Genomic DNA, 22,529 nt, shown 5'->3' with positions numbered 1-22,529 from the left:
TCATCCTTGGATAGGTATGCTGGTATACTGGGTATAGTGTAGTACTTGTTTTATTTGGTTAAAATATATTGCTATAAGTATGCTTTCAGTAAGACTCATAGTGACCACAAGGCTAAAAGCTACAGTAGATACATGAGAGATAAAGATAAATGAATTAAAGTATACCACTACAAACACTAATCACATCAGAAAGGAAGATAGCAAGAGAGAAAGAAAGGAACAAAGGAACTCCAAAACAGAAAATTTTTACGAAATGGCAGTAGTAAGTTCTTACCTATAATTAATTACCTTAAATGTAAATGGATCAAATTATGCAGTCAAAGAACACATAATGACTGAATTAGTAAAAAACAAAACAAACCAAAACAAAGCAAGCAAAGAAAAACAATACCCAACTATATACTGCCTATAAAATACTCCCTTGAGGACATGTATAGTCTGAAAGTGAAGGAGATGAGAAAAGATACTCCATGTAAATATAAACCAAAAGACAGCAGGGTTAGTTATGATTAGACAAAATAGACATTAATTCAGAAACTGTAAAATAAGACAAAGAAGGCCATTATATAATAAAGGAATACATTCATCAAGAGGGTATAACAATTGTAAATGTATATGTACCCAACATCAGAGCACCTAAATATACCAAGTAAGTATTAACAGATCTAAAGGAATAAATAAATGTCAATGCAATAAAAGTAGGGGACTTTAATATCCCGCTTTCAACAATAGAGAGATCATCCAGGCAGAAAATCAGTAAGGAAACATTGGACTTGAACTATTGTTTAGACCAAATGGACCTAACAGACATACACAGAACATTTCATCCAATGGCAGCAGCATCCATTCTTCTCAACCACCTATGTCTAGTATACAACATTCTTTAACATAGGTCATATTGTAGATCACAAAGAAATTTAAGAAAGATGAAGGCATACCAAGTACCCTTTCTTACTTCAGTGGTATGAAACTAGAAATCAATAACAGGAGGAAAACTGGAAAGTTCACAAATATATGGAAATTAAATAACATACTACTGAAGAACAATGGGTCAAAGAAGACATAATATTTTGTTTAAATCTTGAGACAAGTGAAAATGGAAACATATCTGATATGGTATGGATGTGTTCCCTCAAAATCTTATGTTGAAGTGTGATCTTCAGTATTGGAGGTGGCCCTATTGGGAGGCGTTTGGATAGTGAAGGAAATCCCCATGAATGGCTTGGTGACCTTTCTGTGGCAGTGAACAATTGCAACATCTGATTGCTTAAAAGAGTTTGGAACCTCTCCCATTTCTCTCTTGCTTTCTCTCTCACCATGTTGCATGCTGGCTCCCCTTCACCTTCTTTATGATTGTAAGACTCCTGAGACCCTCACCAGAAGCAGATGTTGGCACTATACTTCATATGCAGCCTGCAGAACCATGAGCCAAATAAACATCTTTTCTTTATAAAGTACACAGTCTCAAGTATTCCTTTATAGCAACACAAATGGACTAACACAACAACATATCAAAACTTACAAAATGCATCAAAAACAATTCTCAGAGGGAATTATATAGTGATAAACACCAACATTTGGAATACAGACCTCAAATAAACAACCTAAATTTAAACCTCAAGGAACTAGATAAAGAAGAAAAAATGAAGCACAACATTAGCAGAAGTATGGAATTAAGCTCAAAGCAGAAATAAATGAATTGGAGACTACAAAAACTATTTTAAAAGTCAACAAAACGAAGGTTTTTCAGTAAAAAAAATTAAGCCTATAAAATAGACACATTTTTTGGTAGGCTGATGAAAAGAGCAAGAAGACAAATCAGAAGTGAAAGAGGAGGTGTTATAACAGATAACACATAGGATCATAAGAGATTACTATGAGCAATTAAATAAAATAAGTTAGATAACCTAGAAAAACTCGATTAATTTCCAGAAACATAAAACCTACCAAGACTGAATGATAAAGAAATAGAAAATCTTAACAGACCAACAAGTAAGGAGATTGAATCACAAATTGAAAGTCTCCCATCAAAGAAAAGCCTATGAACTGTCTATTTCCCTTCTGAATTTTACTGAACATTTAAAGAACTCTAATATGAATTCTTCTCAAACTCTTTGAAAAAATTGAAGAGAACACTTCCTCATGTGACAAAGCATTACCTTCATGTAAAAGTCAGACAAGGACACTGCAAGAAAAGAAAAAAGAAACAGGTTCATATTCCTGATGAACATAAATGCAAAACTTTGACCAAAAAATTCTAGTACCTTTCCTTTTCAACAGAAAATTGAAAAGATCATATACCATGATCAAGTAAGATTTATCCCTGGGATGCAAGGGTGGTCCAACCTGTGTAAATGAAGACATTTCATATACCACATTAACAAAGTGAAAGGCAAAAATTATATGATTATATCAATGGATGCAGAAAAAGCATTTGACAAGACAACATCTTTTCATGATAAAAACTGTCAACAAATTGAGTATATAAAGAAAGAACCTCAATATAATAAAGGTCATATATGACAAGCTCCCAGCTAACATCATACTCAATGGTTAAAGATTGGAAAGTTTTCTTTATGACCAGGAACAAGACAAGGATTCCCACTTCTGCTACTTGTATTTGAAATAGTACCGAAAGTTGTAGCCAGAGAAATTAGGCAAGAAAAGAAATAAAGCGAATCCAAATTAGAAAGGAAGAAGTAAACTTATGTCTATTCACAGATGATATAATCTTATATGTAGAACCCACCACCCCAAAACACTGTTAGAACTAATAAATGAACTCAACAAAGTAGCAGGATACAGTATGAACACACACACACAAAATCAGTTGCGTTTTTATATACTAACTGAACAATCTGGCAAGGAAACTATGAAAGTGGTTCCATTTATAATAGTGTAAAAATGAATAAAATAATTAGGAATTAGCTGAACCAAGAAGGTAAAAGACTTATACAATGAAAATTCTACACACTGCTGATAGAAATTAAAGACATAGGTAAATAGATATGTTTCCCATGTTTGTGGTTTAGAAGACTTAATATTGTTAAGATCCCAGTGCTACCCAAAGCAGTTACAGATTCAATGTAATCCCAATTATTATTTTCTTTCTGGCAAAAATAGAAAGGCCTATTCTAAAATGTGTATGGAATTTCAAGGACCCTAAGTGGCCAAAACAATCTTGAAAGAGAAGAAGAAAGATGGAGGACTCTCATTTTCTGATTTCAAAACTTACTACAAAGCCACAATAACTAAAACAGTGTGCTATTGGCATAAAGATAGACATGTAGACCAATGGAATAGAATAGAGAGCCCACAAATAAACCCTTGCATATGTGGTCAAATGATTTTTGACAAAGATGCTAAGACGATTCAATGGGGAAAATGCAGTCTTTTCAATGAATGGCGCTGGGAAGACTAAATGTCTATATGCAAACTCTCTTACCTAATATCATGCACAAAAATAAACTCAAAATAAAAAAGATTTAAAGCTATAAAAATCTTAGAAAATAAACAGAACAAAAGCTTTATGACATTGGATTTGGCATTAATTTTTGGATATGATGCCAAAGCCACAAACAACAAATGAAAAACAGACAAAATTGAAAATTTATAATATAATACATATGGGAATGGGAGAGAAGTAAAATGTATAGACATTGAAAATATGAAAATTTAAGAATTTTGTGTGTCGAAAGACAGTATCAACCAAACAAAAAGGCAACACACAGAATGGGATAAAAGATTTGCAAATTACTTATTTGATAAGGGTATTAGTATCCATTATGTATAGAGAGCTCCTGAAACTTGACAACATCAAAATAACCCAATTCAAAAAGGAGCAAAGAACTTAAATAGACATTTCTTCAGAGAACATATACAAATGGCCAGTAAGCACATGAAAAGATGCTCAACATTACTAATCATTAGGGAAATACAAATCAAATTTACAATGAGATACCACCCCACACCTGTGAGTGTTGATTATACAAAATGAAGTTATTTATGTCATACTCATCTAAAATGGAGTCAAGAAGCCATGAGAAAAATGCTAAGGTTACATAAACCTGTTTTTAAAAAAGTCAATAAAAAAATTGAGTTTATAAGCCCAATTCAGATCTGCATGGGCCTTACTATAATTTCAAGACTACAAGTTCCACCTGGCAACTGCTGAAACTCACCTATCAGAACTAGCTCTTGTGAGATGCTACCAGAACCAGTGAACTTTCTCTCAAAATGATTTGTATAACCTTTCCTTGCCCCAGTAAACCCTAACCATTTTTTTGTTCTGTGAGCATAACAGAGGCCACCCCAGTCTGTGTGTGCCCTGAATTGCAATTCTATTCTTTGTATATTCCAAACAAAACCTCTTCATATAGATTCATCTCTATATATTTTTGAGTTGCCACACCCATTAGAATGACTACTGTCAACAAAGAAAATAACAAGTGTTGGTGAGCATGTGGAGAAATACTTTTGTGCATTATCTGTAGGAATGTAAAATGGAACAGCTGCTATGGAAAACAGTATGGCAGTTCTTCAGGCATTTTAGTGGAGAATTACCATATGGTCCAGCAATTCCACTTCCGGATATATATATATATCTCCAAAGGAAACAAAATCAGTACCTCAAAGAGATATTTGCCCTCCTAGGCCCATTGCAGCATTAATCACAGTAGCCAAGATAGGAAAACAAACTAAGTGTCTGTTGATTGATGAATGGATAAAAAATGTGATATATACATCTCAATGGAATATTTTTCAGCCTTAAAAAAGGAAATCCTGCTATTTGCAACAACATGAGTCAACTTGGAAGACATTATACTAAGTGAAATCAGCCACACACAGAAAGACAAATCCTACATAAAGTCATTTATATGTGTAATCTAAAAAAGTTGAAGTCATTGAAACAGGGAGTAGAATGGTGGTTACCAGGGATTGGGGTTATTGGAGATATCAGGCAAAGAGTACTTTCAGTTGTAAGATTAATAAGTTCTGGAAACCTAATGTACAGCATGGTCACTATATTTAATAATAATGTATCATACAATTGACATTTGCTAAGAGAACAGATCTTAAATTTTCTCCTCCCATTTCTCCCTCACACAAAAAAGGCTTAACACATGAGGTGACAGCTTTGTTAATTAGGTTGATTGTGGTAATTGTTTCACAATGTATGTGTACGTGTATATATGGGTATGTGTATATATGTGTGTGTGTGTGTATATATATGTAATCATCTTATTATAAACTTTAAATATATATAATTCTTATCAATCTTACCTCAATAAGCTATAAATAAAATAAACCACAAGATCATTTCTATTTGGCAAGTACTTAAACTTAATGAAGTCAGTATTATTTCTTTGCCCTTTTTCCTTAATAAGAAGGTGATATGGTTAGGCTTTGTGTCCCCACCTAAATCTCATCATGAACTGTAATCCCTATAATCCCCATGTGTCAAGGGAGAGACCAGGTGGAGGTAACTGAATCACAGGCGTGGTTTCCCCCACACTGTTCTCTTGATAGTGAGTGAGTTCTCTTGAGATCTGATGGTTTTATAAAGGACCTCTCCCCCTTTGCTCAGCACTTTTTCCTACTGCCTTATGAAGAAGGTGCCTTCCTTCCCCTTCGCCTTCCACCATCATTGTAAGTTTCCTGAGGCTTCCCCAGCCATGCTGAACTGTGAGTCAATTGAGCCTCTTTTTTTTTTTTTTTTTTTTTTTTTGAGACGGAGTTTCGCTGTTGTTACTCAGACTGGAGTGCAATGGCACGATCTCGGCCAATTAAGCCTCTTTCCTTTATTAATTGCCCAGTCTTGGGTAGCCTTGTGTAGCATTATGAAAATGGACCAATAGAGAAAGTTTAAAAAGATATACCCAAATTATTAGCTCATAGCTCATGTATATTGAAATTTTATTTCTAGGAGGATAACCATAGGATCACCATTAGAACAGTCCTGGCTGCAGTCTGGAAAACAATAGCTTTAGAGCATGCACTCCTAGTAAGAGCCAGTTATAATCTTTCTAATGAAACAAACAGAAAAATAGTATCTCAAATCAAGAAGGGCTGAGGTTCTTGAGTTCTTCTTTCTTGCTGTCCTATCTGCTCTTGTGACTGAGCATTAATTAGCTTGCTGTCAGATGTGCATAGAGGCCAATACCATGGCACTGGCTTTTGAGAAAATAAAACATTTATTGCAAGTCAATTGGCGAGGAGACAGGAGGAAATGCTCCAATCTGTCTCCCCATGTTGGGGGCTGGGGCAGGTTTTATAAGCATAGGGTAATGACGTGTGATCTGATTGGATCTTAACAATGAGGTGATATTGGAAGCATGATCTGACTGGATCCTGCCATGGGTGATCACAGTACTCTTATCTCATTGGATCCTGGATCCTGCCATGTGGTATATGCTGCTTAATTCAGTCCCTGCCCCTTCGTCCAAGTACTTAGGTTCCCTCTGTGGTTGCAATTGGTTATCTGGCCATGCCCTGGTTACATGCCCTTCAACCTGAGGGTCCATGACAACTGAAAAGCAACTGACAACATTGTCACATAGAAGTCTACACCAGATTGGTTTGATGTGGTTATACTTTTTCATCTCCTTTTCTTGTTTTATATGTTTCCCATTTTCTCCTATTATTGTTTTCTTCTTTTCCTTCTTATTCAACTTACCCTCATCCCTTTCTTCTCTTCCAATTTAATTCTATTTTTTTCCTGTATTTAATATAAAGCATCTACCTGCTCACTCTACCAGATTATGCTTTCACTAGAATTCCCAATTAAAAGTTTGGTACCCCAGACATAATGTTGCATGTATAATGGATATTCTTTGTAATTTTAATGTTGTGTGCTAAAATTAAAAGGTTTGGCAAACTGCATCTTCTAAAAATTTTTTCCCCATTTTCTTTGACAAGTTTCTCTAGATTAGTATTCTCAAAATATGGTCCCCAGACCACCAGTATTAACATTACCTGGAAACTTGTAATAAACGCATGTTCCTGGGCCCTGTCCCAAATCTGACTCAGAAACTTTGGGGGTAGGGCCCAGCAATCTGTTTTAACAAGCCCTCCAAGTGATTCTGATGCACTAAAATTTGAGAATTGCGGGTGCTAGATTATTTTGCCTCCTGCTAACCTATTGATTTTATTTTCCTAAAAGATTTCTTAGGGGAGTGAGGTTGTGGAGAAAGTACTTCTGCTTTAACTATCAAGCTGTGCTTCAATGAATGATGTCTAAGAAACTATGTCTGTATGCTACCTTCTCTCAATTCGAGGGCACAATCATTCTATTTCCGTAAGCTGCAGCTGGTGGCAACTAGGGATATACTTCAGATCTCTTGCTCCAGGCAGCAGTGACAGCTTTCCAGCACATGCTGGCACTACCTGCAATGACTTCTAGGAGGAAAAAAGAGAGAGGTGTTCTCTTTAAAAGTGGCAGAGGTATTCCGTCTCAAAATCAAGACATCTAAAATTAAAATGATCAGTTTTCCCTAATACTAGCATTTCTTCAGTATTCTCTTGTTCTTCTTATCACTACTCTCATAGACACCTGGCTGGGTTTTTGGAGTTATCCTTTACTCCTCCTTCCTCTGGTCTTCCATATCCATTCCCCATCTCCTTTTAAACTAGGTCTCCTTGGCCCACACCTGTAATTCTAGCATTTTGGGCAGCCATGATGGGTGGATCACTTGAGGTTAGAAGTTTGGAAACTAGCCTGACCAATATGGTGAAACCCCCTCACTACTAAAAATACAAAAAACATTACCCAGGTTTGGTGGCAGGTGCCTCTAATCCCAGCTACTTGGGAGGCTGAGACAGGAGAGGATCGCTTGAACTCTGGAGGTGGAGATTGCAGTGAGCAAAGATCACACTACTACACTTTAGCCTGGGCAGCAGAACAAGACTCTGTCTCTGAATGAATGAATGAATGAATGAAACTACATCTCCTTCACCTCAGCATCAGGTGAGTTTTATCATTGCCTAACTCTTCTCCCTGACTATATTAAATGACTATATTATCTCTTTATTTCAATCCATCTTACTCACTACATACTGGTAAGTTTTTCTCAAATAATAATCTCTGATTGCTAAGATTCTGGTGCTACTGCCTGCTGGCCAAATTCATTAGCCTAGAGCTCTGGGCCTTCCATAATCTGACACCATCCTTACCTTTCTAAACATCTGAGAATGTCCTCCCCCGATCGTCTACTTGTTTCTTACTACACAGTATCCACTCCTCCCCTTGCCCATGTTATCTGCTGGCTCTGGAATGTTCTCACTCAACAAGTCAACTTATTTAAAGCCTCTCCTGCCCTCAAGGTCTAGCTCAAGTTTCACCTCCATATAAAGTCAACATTAATCATGCCAGGTTATAGAGTTCTCTCCAGACTCCAAATTTTGTTTCCCTCATTTCTGCCTTCCTCTGTTACAATACTGTGACCTTCGTGTGCATTGCTAACACTGTATTGTATAGGTCTTGGTGTTGTCAATGCCTGTGTAGCATTCCTTACTCAAGTATTTAAATACAACTACAGAAAATATGAAAGGACCAAGTATTTAAAGAAATTTCAACATGTTTATATTTTAATGAGCTTTATTTGTAGATGTGTAATGTTCTTGTAAGTGTAAAATATAAATCTCTTATAAACAATGTGCCTCATTATTTTCACCGTTTTGACATTAGAAGTATTAAAACATTACTTACATGAACATAGCTTAGCTCGCTTCTGAAGAGCTTCTGTAAAAATATGAATTTACAAGGCCCATTTTTTTTGACATAAAGCTTCCCATGTCCTAGGTATGTATATGTCAGTTTCTGGTATTTTACACATTGAACAAAATTCAATAACATAGTAAAGACTTTAAAAAATAATTTTGTTTTGTTTCGTTTTGCCACTGTAAAGAAAAAAGCTTCAGTGGCTAATTGAGGTAATTCTATTAGAATATCCAAATATTTGGATTTGAAGAAAATTCAACTTTTTCTTTAAGATATCAAAATCTTTAGAACCAATTCTAAATGAAACATTAATATCAATGCTATCTTAATGGCTAGTTATTTAATAACTAAACTAACAACACTAAAAAATAAAGAAAAATATTAAGCCTCATAAATTCAAAATGTACACCATGAATTGGTCAAAAGCCTCAGCGATCATTTATCTTTAAGGGAAATGCAGCTTCATCATTTTTAAGAACATCATAGACTAAAATAATTAAGGAAATTCTGCCTTATAGATTCTAGTAGAAAAATATTTCAATATATTGGTAAATATTATTTCTAATCATTTCTTTGTTCTGAAAATGTTATTCTGTTCCTTATTCTACTTTCTCTACAGATTTTTACTAACATTTTTTTCTGCTTCAAACTTTTAAAAATGTCTTTATTTATTTCATTTATTTATTAATGGAGATGGGGTTTTACCATATTGTCCAGACTGGTCTCAAACTCCTGAGCTCAAGTGATCCACCTGCCTCAGCCTCCCAAAGTACGGGGATTATAGGCATGAGCCACCATGCCTGGCCTTTAAAAGGTATTTATTTTAAATGACAAGTAAAAATTATATATTTTTATGGTGTACAATATGATTTATTGATTATGTACATCTTGTAAAATGGCTAAGTCAAGCTATTTAAGAGAGGCATTATGTCACATACTTTTTCTCTGTGGTGCGGACACTTAAAGTCTACTCTATTAGGCTGGATGCCATGGCTCATGCCTGTAATCCCAGAACTTTGGGATCCGCCAAGGTGGGTGGATCACCTGAGGTCAGGTGTTCGGACCACTCTGACCAACACGCGAAACCCCGTATCTACTAAAAATACAAAAATTAGCCAGGTGTGGTGGTGGACGCCTGTAATCCCAGCTACTCAGGAGGTTGAGGCACGAGAATCACTTGAACCTGGGAGGTGGAGGTTGCAGTGAGCCAAGATCGTGCCACTGCACTCCAGCCTGGGCAAGAGAGTGAGACTCCGTCTCACAAACAAAAAATCTACTCTCTTAGCAACTTTCATATTGTCATTAACTGTAGCCACCATGATATACAATAGGTATATAGAACTTACTCCTCTGTCTAACTGAAATGTGTCCTTTGAATAACATCTTCCCAATTCCCCTAACCCCAGCCTCTGGTAACCACTATTTCTAAGTATTTCTAATCAAAATATACATGGTATTTCTAAAACGTTTAATATTGTGCTCTTAGCTATGAATGCTGATCTTGTTTGTATTTCTCATTCGCTTAGCAAGTTCTTTTAGTGATCCAGGAAGTATTTATTGAAGATGTCCTATATGTTGTAATAATTGCCTCAAGAAACCCTGTTTTCACACCTGGGTATAATTTTTCAATCAGCACAATCTATTGAAAGACACTTTCATTATTAAAGTCCTAACACCATCACATGGCACATTCAATCCCTCCATGAACCGGCTCCTCCTGCGCTGTCCAGCTTCGTCTCCCATTAACTCACCTTCTGCATGGAGTCAACAACTTGCAGGCCCCTAGATATTCTCCTTCTAAGTCTGTCCCTTGGAACAGATTTTCCCTCTGCCTAGTGTACCTTCTTCACTTGCACATCTCCCACACTGCGCCTCCAAATTGTTGACCATCTTTATTGCTTGTTGCAGTGCCTCTAGGGACTTGAGAGGAAGAATAGCAGGGGCCTTTTATCCCAGGATGCTGAACTCAGAAGTTGGAAATCACTGCACTAGTCAATAGCAAGCTAATATTAGAGAAGGACTTAAAACAATGATAAGAAAATAGGATTTATTTGGGTAAAGCAAGGAACCTACAAAACTGTTTAATAATTCACAAATCAAAATTAGCCATCATTTTTCTAGTGCTGCCAAGTAAACATCAAATGCTAGGAAATCACTACTTCCTAATATTCTACTGAACATGAAATGTCAACTTAGTTATCTGAAAAGTGAGCTTATTTAATTTACTTGTAAGAAGGGAGCTAAGTACTGAAAACAAGTTGTCACTTTATGTGAGTAGGAACTTGATATCTAATTTCACATATTGTTGCTTTTTGCTTTCTTTCCATTTGATAGGCTGGCTCACACCTTCCATCAAACACTTTCTTTATGCGGTTGCAGATACACCACCTCCCTTTATTATTCTACACTTTGGCCTACTTCTTCCCCATCTCCTTTGCACATTTTCCTCACTTTCCTGACTTGCAAATTTTGGATTATCCCAGGGCTCCTTCCATAGATTTTTAAGAAAATGTTGTCTATTTAACTTTCTCTGTAAGTGATCTCATACTGCCCCGTGGCTTTAAATAATTGTCTAAATAATGATGACTCTTATATTTATATCTTTTATATCTCTGGCCCTGAATGAATCCTTCCTAATCAAGGGACTCATTTATTTATCTTCCATTCAATGCCTCCCTTGGATGTCTAAAAGGTACTGGTCTATAGAGAGCTGCACTTAACAAGTCCAAGACTGAGCTCTAGATTACAGTTCCTTCAGCCTTCTCTTCCTTCTGTCTTCCCCATGTCTGAGGTAAGTAACAGCTGTATGTTTGCATTTCCTCAAGTCAAAAACTTTGGAGTCATCCTTGACTCCTTTATATTGTTCACATGCGTAATGTAAACCCTCAGTCCATTCGACAGTATGTATCCAGACTCTAACTATGGCTCACAACTATTTCTACCATCCTGGTCTAAGTCACCACTTTCTATTGTCTGGAAAATGGTAGTGGCTTTCTTATAGCTCATTTTACTTCCATTCATCTTACCCTGTATTTTATTCTCAGTGTAGCAACTGAAGGATCCTTTTAGAGCTTGCCACACTTCTCAAAGCTGTCCAGCAGCTTCCCATCTCAATCCTAGCCTTTCCATCATTACTCCTTCCTCTAACTCAGAGTTTTTGCATGTTTTAATTCTTCTCCATGGAATACTATACCCCAGATAGTCACATGGCTGACTCTCTTATTTTGTTCTAGAGTCTGATAAAAATGTCACCTCATCAGAGAAGCCTGCCTTCTCTAAAGTATTTTGCTCACACCTCCATCAACTTCCTTTCCTGTTCTTATTATTCTAATATGTATTCTACTAGAATTTAAGTTTTGTGAGAGCATGAATATTGTTTTTGTTTACTGGGGTTACTTCAGTGTTTAGAAGTATATAAAGCACATGAGGACACAATAAATATAAAATGAATGAATGGAAGTCTTATTTTTATTGTTAGAACTCAGTGTATAATCTAAGTGTCACTTTACTGTTCCCATAAAAGTTACTTTTTTGCCATAGAAGAGAGAAAAGACGGGTGTGTTACATTCACATCCTAGTGATCCATTCAAATTTGACCCCTGGAGTTCCGAAATCTTTGCTAAACTCCCAGCTCCTCCACATGCTACCACCCATGTCACTGAAGATGAGATGCCGCTTTTTTCACATCTTCTCCAGCAGAGGGATGAAAGTGAGGTTACTCATGCTTCCTGCCATCATATCACCTCTTTACTTTCCACTGCACTATCACACAACATAGTGTAAATGTATCAGCTCTTATGGAATTTTTAGAGTAAAAAAATATAGCATAGGTAGGGAAATATTAAAATTATATATAAAATGTTTCTTTTCCTATAGTCCCAGAGAAAAGTACTTAAATTGAGCACTTCATAGAAGGTTCCTTTTTCCTAACCTTATAGGCCTTTATATGGCAGTGTGTTTTTGTCTTTTGCAAAATAGTCACAGAGCAGCTGCCCTCCTTTTACTCTCATCTCTCCCATGAGCAGGTGATTTTACTCCAAGATATATCACCACCCTTCCTCTACAGGTCATTTCTCAGTCTGAGTATATGGTAACACAAGGGGCTTTAGCAGGACTGTCCATGGTTGCCTTTGAGACTTCAAAACAGTTCATGGTGGGCACAGGCATACTATGTCCTTAAGACCTGCCCACATATTAATTTTTTAAATTCTCTGCTGAATGATTCTCATTTCAGTATCAGTCTCTTTCTCTCTTTTACACATTTCCCAAAGACAATCATCTTTTTTTCTAATGCACAATATAATCTAAATCCTTAAGGAGGAAATTAAATATTTACCCCCAGATTATTTAGGCTGGTCTCTCTCATGCTAAAGTTAGTGATAGGATTTGCCTCTGTGTCCACATCCAAATCTCAAGTTGAACTAGAATCCTCATATTAGGAGGGGCCTCGTGGGAGGTGATTGAATTGTGGGGGTGAACTTCCCCCTTGCTATTTGCCATAGTGAATGAGTTCTCACAAGATATAATGGTGTAAAAGTGTGTGGCACTTCCTCACTTTGCTGGCTGTCTCTCTCCTGCCACCATGGGAAGAAGCTACTTGCTTCCCCATCACCTTCTGTCACGATTGTATGTTTCTTGAGGCTTCCAAGCCAATGCTTCCTGTTAAGCCTGCAGAACTGTGAGTCAATCAAACCTCCTTTTTTCATAAATTACCCGATCTCAAGAACTTCTTTATTACAGTGTGAAAATAGATGAATACAAACAGTATGAATTCCCTTTCTTTATACCTTGACTGGTTATTATTTTTATTTCTATTCTTTACATACATTGTTTGTAAGTCTTCTGATTTGCATAGTTTCCAGTGAAAAGTCTATGCTAACTTTTAATCTTTGTTCTTTATTTATGGTGTCTTTTTTTTTCTGGCTACGTAATTTTTTTTAATGCCTGATTTTTTTTTTTTTTTTAGCTATTTGATTATGATTTGCCTTGGTATGATTTTTCTTTTCTTCTTCTTTTTTTTTTTTTTGTTTTTTTGAGGCAAAGTCCTGCTCCATTGTCCAGGCTGGAGTGCAGTGGCATGATTTCAGCTCACTGCAACCTCCACCTCCTGGGTTCAAACGATTTTCTTGCCACAGCCTCCCAAGTAGCTGTGGTTGGGATTACAAGCACACACTACCATGCCCAGCTAATATTTTTGTATTTTTAGTAGAGATGAGTTTCACCTTACTGGCCAGGCTGGTCTCTAACTCTTGACCTCAGGTGATTCACATGCCTTGACCTTCCAAAGTGCTGGGATTACAGAGGTGAACCACTGTTCCTGGCCGGCATGATTTTTCTTATATTTCTTCTGCTTGGGGGATCATGATCTGTAAATTATTGTTTTCAAAAAAATCTGAAAGTGTTTCAGCTATTCTCAAAATATTTTCCCTGCTCGCTCTCCTATATCTCTAATAACATGTATGTTAGACTTCTTTATTTTATAAGCTAATAATTTATTTTTGTAGCCTTTCATTCTATGTACTATTTTAGACGTTTTTCATTGTTATGTTATTTTAAGTTCCATTATCTTTTCTTTGGCAGCATTTTGCCATCTGTTAATTCCATCCAATTTAGTTTTCATTTAAGATACTGTATTTTGCATTGCTAGCAGTATAATTATTTTTAGACGATCTTCTTTCTCTCCTCATTATGCTGTTTCTTTCTACCTTTTTGAGCCTGTGGAATATGTTAGCTATTTTTAATGTCTGTCATTTGTGGGCCTAAATTTTTTCAATGGCGCTTCTCTTGATTTGGGGTCACTTTTCTGTTTTTTCTAAGCCTGGTAACTTCTGAATAGATGTCAAGATGTAAATGTTAAGTGACATGGATACTGGGTTGTGTTGTATTCTTTTGGTTTAGACTTTATTGTGGCATGTAGTTAGTTGCTTAGAAAAACAACTTTTCAAAACTTGTTTTTAAGCTTCGATAAGGTAAATCCAGAGCAGCATTTAATGTAAAATAATATAATCCCACTATTAAGTCAATACCCATTTAAGAGCTCTAGCTAATGGCGCATGTGCTATCCGATGATCAATTCTTATTCTTGTGTGAACATGGCCTCCATGTTTTGTGTGAGCTATTGGCCTTACTCAGCTTCTTGCACTTCGATTTCTGTTTTTCAGCCTCAGTAGTTTCCTCTCACACATGCAGAGATCAATACTCTGCCGAATACTCAAGGAGGCCCGTATCTGGATCCCTGGAATACTCTTGCTCTCTCTGTGTGAAACTTTCTTTTCTGATATTCTTCTCTACAAATTTTAGTCTTGTTAGCTTGCCTGAACTTGGATCTCTGTCTGCTAATTTAGTACTACCCTCAGACCTGTATGAGTATTTTTGTCCTTGCACTGTGGCCTAGAAACTTCCATTAGCAGGAAACCAAAGCAATTACGGAGTTTGTCTCATTCTTTACTTCCTCTGGAGATCTTTGTTCTACCCTGAATTTTGCCCTGTTTTAGAGTTATTTGAGGCAGGAAGATAACACCAACTTTTGTTACTTTATCATGGCCAGAAGTTCCAGTCTGTTAAAAGTTTGACAAAACCTTAGATGTGAGAAATTCTGAACCTGCATACAAGGTAGCAAAATTGCTTTTTCTTAGAAACATTGCTGACTTTGATCCAAATCAGTATTAGGCATGTTATATTTCATATACATTGATACTCTCTTGGAATAAATTATCTTTAGCATTTGCTGGTAAGTAGGGTTAAATTTCCATAATAAATATTACTGAATAATTGATGTGGTATTCAGATGGGCTATAGCAACACCTGGAGTGCTCCAGATTTCATTTGAAGTAAAATACAGTCAAGATGTTTCAAGAACAGTAGTGGGGAAAATCTGATATGAATATGAGATCATTCATATATATACATTCACTCATTCAATCAACAAACATTGAGGATTTAAAGATAAGACATAGTTCTTGATTTTTGTGAAGACTGTAGTCTATAAGGGAAGATGGACATACAAATTACTAGCTGTAATATGGTAAGATGTAGTAGGATTGTAGGATAAAGACATTAGTTAAGGGATATGTAAAGTGCCACAGAAATACAGAGAAAGGTGGATAGGGCAAGAAATTGAATCTGCTCTATTGAAGCATCACCTTCCATCACTATTCATTTATTCAGTTAACATTATTAGGTACTAGTAGTGTGCTGTGCACTGTGCTAAGGCCCCACAATACAAATCCTCCTTTGGGAGAGCCAGGGCCAACAAGCATTGAGAATGCAGTGCAGTAGCAGCTATGGCTAAGATATGAACAGGAAACGACTGGGGTAGAGAGGAAGGGCACCTCAACCTGGAGGACAGTTATCAGTAAATGCCTAGAGAGGAGATTGAGCCTCAGAAAGGGAAAGGTTTGTGGCACAGAGCATCATCATTCAGGGAATGTCAGGTAATATAACATGGTTAGACCCACATGGTGTCAATTGAGAGCTCTGGGGGAGAGGATACTCAAGCGCTGGCTGTGGTGTTTGCGCGCGCACGCGCGAGAGAAAGAGAGAGAGAGAGAGAGAGAGAATGTGTATGTGTGTGCATATAATGAGGAGACAGTGAAGATCTGTGTTTTAGAAAGTTTACTCTGATAGAGTAAAAGACAAACTAGAGGGAAGTGAAACTGGAAGCAATGTGGAAGCTAAATGGATTCAGTAATCCAGGAAATAAATGATGAATAACACTGAGGGAGTCGTGGAGGGACTAGAGATAAGGGGTCAAGGAGGGGAAGTAAGAACTATTTAGGAGAGCAACAACAAAAAAAGGATTTGGTGCCTAATTGGATATGGAGAGTGATGGAGAGGATTGAGACTATGTCTCAATTTTATGTCCCATTGGACTAATTGTATTCATTAAGGGAGATGTTTCCTAAAAGGATTTGCCTATCCTGCAGAGAGCTCAAAATAACCCAATGGGATACAAGGAAAAATGACGGAATTCCACTTACACTTGTTTCAGCTTTTTAGATTCTATTTGTATGTGTTTTAGAAAATATGCACTAAACAGAGTAGTTTATGTGCATAACTTAAAATAAGTGAGTATCAATATATTGTAGGGCATGTTGAAATATTTTATCAAGAGCATGTGATAAAACGCCTGGGCACTCTTGAGACAAGGAATGCAAAAGGAAAAGTGGATTTGGAGGTCCTGGGGAATTTGATGTTCCTGTGGAGCATTCAGGCAGTAATTTCCAGTGGGCTATGGGGTCTAGACTTAAATAGGTCTGTCCAATAGCGCCTTCTGTGATCATGGAACTGTGTTAAATATACACTGTCCAGCATCGTAGTCAGCAACCACATACAGCTTTTGAGCACTTGAAATATGGCCAGTGCGACTGAGGAACTGAAAATTTCCATGTTGCTTAATCTTAAATTTATTTATTAAATTTATTTAAATTTAAATAGCCACTTGTAGCTAAAGGCTATGACACTAGAAAGCACACTAGAAAGAGAGAGACTTGTGGCTGTCATTGAGAGCTTCCACTAGCTCAGCATTTTATATACATTATAAAGCAATTTAATTATCCCACTACCCCATGGAGTAGGTAGTATTGAGAAAGAAAAGAGTTAAATTCTTACTCTATCCTTTAAATAGGAAAAGAGTATATTGCAAAGAAGACCATATTTACTCTGAAATATGTATGCTTTCTAGATATTCTCTGTTGGCAGATAATTATGCATCTTTCACAATCAAGTAACAATTTTTTTCTTTTCTTTCAGGTGGTTTGCTCTGTTAGAGATTCAGATGTGTATTATTTTAATACTTTATAAATATGATTGTAGTCTTCTAGACCCACTACCCCAACAGGTAAGTGTTTTCAGAATTTTGAATATCATGACAACTTATAAATTTGATATAACACCCCTGCTCTCCACCCCCAGTTTTAATTACTAGAGATCAGCTGACATTTCTTCACTTAGACCTGAACTTAACAGGTGCCTTAGATTGAGCCACACTGAGAAGATGCTTGGTCTCCTTAATTCAGGATCTAATCTATATGCCCACTTACCACCTGGCTGGACTTAATAGCAGTCTTTTCACCACTTAAAGTATTTTCCAATGCATTTACCAGTTTGAACACTTTTCTCTGAGTTAAAAAAACAAGGCTTTGACTTTGCCCTTATTTTCCTAGAAAGCAATGTCTGTGTATCCAAAAGAGAACTATTGTTTTGAATGCAAGTCATAGCCCCTGGTGCATTTGCAAAGGAATGGTATGGAAAATAACCATCCTAGCAGTAAAAACAGTTAACAGTGTAGTTCACTTCAGGGCAGCAAGAGCCCCTAGGCCCTGGGGGGTGGTCCAGAGGTGCCAGGTTGGGGAGTCAGGGACTACAATCAAAAAACCTTAGACATCTACCTGATGTTCTATTGCAGTATGGCTGAGCTGCACTTGAACCACAGAACGAGTCCTTTTGATTCTTCCCTTCCTTTTCCAAAGGCAGAGGAGCCTCACACCATGGCTCCTCATTTCTACCTCAGATGATTGAATATTCCAGTCATTTAAGTTCTATGTAGGTCTTTTCTCCTAGATCAGTGGCTCTCGAATTGATGCGAGCATCAGCATCACTAGTAGGGCTTGTTAGAACATAGACTGGATAAAAAGTGCTATTTATCCCTAGAATTTCTAATCCAGTAGGAATCAGGGAGGGGCTCCAGAATTTGCATTTCTTTTTTTTTTTTTTTTTTTTTTTTTTTTTGTTTGTTTGTTTGTTTGAGACAGAGACTCCAAGGAATGTAATGGCATAATCTTAGCTCTCTGCAGCCTCTGCCTCCTGGCTTCAAGAGGTTCTCATGCCTCAGCCTCCCAGGTAGCTGGGAATGCAGGCATGCACCACCACACCTGGCTAATTTTTGTATTTTTAGTAGAGATGGCGTTTCACCATGTTGGTGAAGCTGGTCTCCCAAAGTGCTGAGATTACAGGTATGAGACACCATGCCTGGCCCAGAATTTACATTTCTAACAAGTTCCAGGTGATGCACACTTTGAGGACCTCTGTCTTAAGAAATAAGAGGAAGTTCAATTTAAATCCAAGTATTTGGAAATCATGTGAAAACTTTGGGTAAAGGGTACTATTTAAACTGGAGCTGAAGCTCAGAAATTAAGCACAGCAGTCTCAGGGCTATTCACATAGTATGTTATGCTTTGATTTACTCTTGATTTAATAAGGGTAATGTATGAAGAGAGAAATGAAAGTCTTGGGTGACATTTCAGTAGGAATTATGTAAGTGCATAAGTGACACAGAAAATATTATATTGCTCACAAATAGGCACATTTCAGCATTTCCCTTGATTTCTTTTGCACTTCTATTTCGAAGACAAGTAACTATCAGTGATGAAGAGCTCTCAGAATCTTACAGTGAAAGGGAACTCAAAACAACCTTCACAAAGGTTCTCATCTACCTGCTACATTGTTGACAAAACGAGTATCAGGATCAGGCTTTATGGACACCAAATAGTAGTTCCTGGTCCACTGAGTTGAATGTCACAATGTTGTTCAGGATTAAACTCAACATCCAAATATTTTCCCGCCAGCAAGAGGACACCAGAATGCCTTTTCAGATGAGAAGGATGGCCTTTATTAAAACCATGGAAATTAGTAATTTTGACCAATTCCTTAGATAAGATTTTTCCTAGCACTTTCTTCCTAAGCATTCTATTAGCTGTATTCATTATACCATTTTATATGTCTTATTTATGTTTTGACACCACTGAAAACATTTTCTTAAAGAAATGTTCTCTCGGGCTATAAAAACTACAAGTCTGAGTGAATTCCCATGATCTCAAAGAGCATTTTATTTTACAATTTTTATTCTAGAATGAGAAACATCAATTTAAATTATTTAACTATTGAACTTGTTTCAATACCTTGTAAAATCAGGTGATCAGAAAGTACAGGAAATGACCTTAAAATTACCAGGCTCTTCTAGGGGAAGGCAGGGATGGGTTGTCAAAGCATGTCCTGAACACTCTGTTGTCAGGTGCAGGGAAATCAATGGTAGTGGAAGACAACTCCCCTGAAGGAATTTACTTACCGTAGTAGAAAAAATCAAATGCTAGGATCTCCAATTTTAATTTTGCAATAGCCCAATGTTTTATCTTACCTCAAAGGGTCTTAAATAATGTAGTGTTAATTCCCTTCCATTATGAGCCAAACAAAAAGGAAATACTACAAAGTTTGAGGATCTGATCAGGCAGCAGTGTCCTGATGCTGGTAGTGGGGGCTATTCCATTTTGAGCATTAAGGAACAGTCAACTCTAATTCTCTTGCAAAAGGAAGCACATTTTTGCTAACATAATGGGTTTTTGTTTGTATGTTCTTTTTTTAATTTTACTTTTGGGGTTCATAGACTCTTAGAAAAATCTCACAAAATGTATGGATCCCTTTGTAGAAAAGTACACACTTCTTCATGCACACAAAGTCGCGGATGCAATTTCACTGGGTTCATGGAACCCTGCGCCTTATTCTATCAACTCTCCAAAGAATCTCCTTGCTAAAGAGGCCATTTTGTGCCCTATTTCATTCAGGCTTGAAAATGACTGATTCTAAATTGTATCCACCTCATCTTTCCTCACTCCTTATCTCCCCTCAGCCCTTATAGTTGACGGAAAAGGTTGCTTTTCTTTTTTAATCCCCAAAACCTCAAAAATCTCTTCATATTATTTATGAAACACTCACCTCCTCTTGATCCTACACAGATTCATATCTGATTTCTAACTAGGGTGAAAAAAATTAGAACATTTGAAATCTACAAAATACCTTATGGAAAGTCATGATCATGAATATTCTATAAGTAGCTCACATCATCAACTCCACGTCGTTCTTTAAATACCTGTAACCTGCAGTATAGAGATCTCACCCAGCGATTATACACAGTTTTTAAGCCAGAAATATAGAAAGAGCCCTATTTGTGGTATCCTCTTTAGCCAGATAAAATGAAGGGTGGCAGACCCATAGCTTTCAGGCGTGTTAAACTAAAGAGACTGTTAGTAGAATAAGGGATTTTATTCTTTGTCTGCTGCCTGAATGGAATGTGAAAGTTGATGTCGGATATTATGAAGTTCACTGATGCAAACACTTCCCAACTTGAAAGACCTAAACTGTGTGCCTTTCAGAGAAAATTACAATTGAATAAACCTTAGGTCTAAAACTATTGGCTTATGTCTCTTAATTTCTATTTCTTCTGCATTTCTACTTTTAGAGTTCTCTCCATTTGGTGGGTGTCCCCCAGCCAGAAGGGGAGTGCCGAATTGAATATAAACAAAGAATATGACATCTTTTGGACCTCACAAGGGCCAGGGCCTTCTGGAGGAGTGGCACCACCCCATCTGGCAGCACGTGGACCTGAGCTCTACTAAAACATGCTGCTTCACTTTATGTTAAAGGTTAATTCAAGAACACATTCAAATGGTGCATGTGTTTGGTATCATCAACAGTTGACCAAGAATCTGACATCACTCTCAGTAATATAGAGATCTGAATACATGGTTTATAGGAAATGATCAAGTGATTCAGAAAACCATTTTTAAGAAATTGGAATTTGATTTCATGCACAACCGTATTAAAACATTAAATAGAAGTGTCATCTGAATGAAAATCTTAGTACATTAAATTCACTGTCAAGGCAGCATACTTAAATTTCTATTTTGCAAAGACTAAAAGTCTTAGATTTTAAAAATTTAATAATGCTTTCTACAAATTTTCTATTTTTTCTATTTTTCTTAATGCATTTCTCAACTAGAAATCAGAACTCTTAAACTGTATTAACTAAGTTCTTTATTGTAAACATATCTAATAGTAAAAGTAATAAAATGATAGTTTCTGAGACCTGTGGAGACAGGAATGGTGTCTTACATTCACTTCTACACTTTACTATGCTCAGGATTATACTTTCTTTACAGAGCATATATGTTGATTGGAGTATTGATTTATATTTTAATTAATGTGGAAGCACTGTTTTGACTCAGGGTATTTGAAATCATAGTTTGGCAGATATCATATTTTTGATAATGCATAGAAACACAAATGGTGTGCCAAGACAAATAACTATGTGGAATCTATTAAGGACTTGTAACTCAAATATTTATCATGAAATCCAGAAAAGAAATCCTGTAGTGTTCAGGAAAACATATGACACTAATAACAGAGTGAACCCTGATGTCATCACTTATCTTCCAGTATTCCGTAAAGTGCTGCTTGCCTCTCTTATTTCAGTGAGGAAGCTTTGTGTAGTGCATGTTGTTCTTCTGTGGCTTATTTGCTTCCCTGGGCTAGAATTATCCCATGAGGTTGATAATGATTGCTTAGTCATCCATTTCCTACTAGCAAGCACATGACTCCGTAGGAGAAAATTAAGTACATTGAGCTGCATTAACTCTTCCAGACTAATGTAGTGATTTTGAAGCTTAGCTAGCAGCTTACAGCTTAGCTTACAGGCTCAGGGATCTGGAGTCAGAAGGAGCTGAATGAAGCAGTTCAGAAGTCCACAACAGCTCTGAGAGTTGCAGACTATAACTTGGCAGTTTCTACTGAGTATAGTGGGTGCATTTTGAGGGAAGCCTTCTTCTCCCGAGTGGCTAAGGCTCACAATGAAGCACTGTATTTGAACACAGTGTCCACTGTAGCCAAATTTGCAGTCACTCAGAGCTAGTGTAGCTGCTTTCTTTGCTCAGTAAGGATGAATGTTGGCTGACAAGTTTATGCATTTTAAAAAAGAATGCAAACACAGGAGATCTGTTGACCTTTGGAATAATGAATAGTTAAGAGGAATATACTTGGA

General features: G+C 36.7%; 1 protein-coding gene across 6 annotated transcripts in view; it reads left to right on the top strand.

Annotated features, from left to right (window-relative positions):
• Positions 1–21,577, top strand: part of CYP39A1 (cytochrome P450 family 39 subfamily A member 1) — a 98,444-nt gene extending 76,867 nt beyond the window's left edge. For all 6 annotated transcript variants that reach the window (XR_008480653.2, XR_008480652.2, XM_054254059.2 and 3 more), the window contains 2 exons: positions 17,471–17,558; positions 20,952–21,577. Coding sequence is in view for 4 of the 6 variants with exons in the window: in XM_054254059.2 (XP_054110034.1) it covers positions 17,471–17,558; positions 20,952–21,023 (160 nt within the window). In the remaining 2 variants the exon portion in view is untranslated. The remainder of the gene's footprint in view (positions 1–17,470; positions 17,559–20,951) is intronic.
• The last annotated feature ends 952 nt before the right edge of the window (positions 21,578–22,529 follow it).

The sequence above is a fragment of the Callithrix jacchus genome, chromosome 4 (assembly GCF_049354715.1).
Source record: "Callithrix jacchus isolate 240 chromosome 4, calJac240_pri, whole genome shotgun sequence".
Lineage (NCBI taxonomy): Eukaryota > Metazoa > Chordata > Mammalia > Primates > Cebidae > Callithrix > Callithrix jacchus.
The sequence above is the reverse complement of the archived record's forward strand: the minus strand, read 5'-3'. Positions and strand labels throughout refer to the sequence as shown.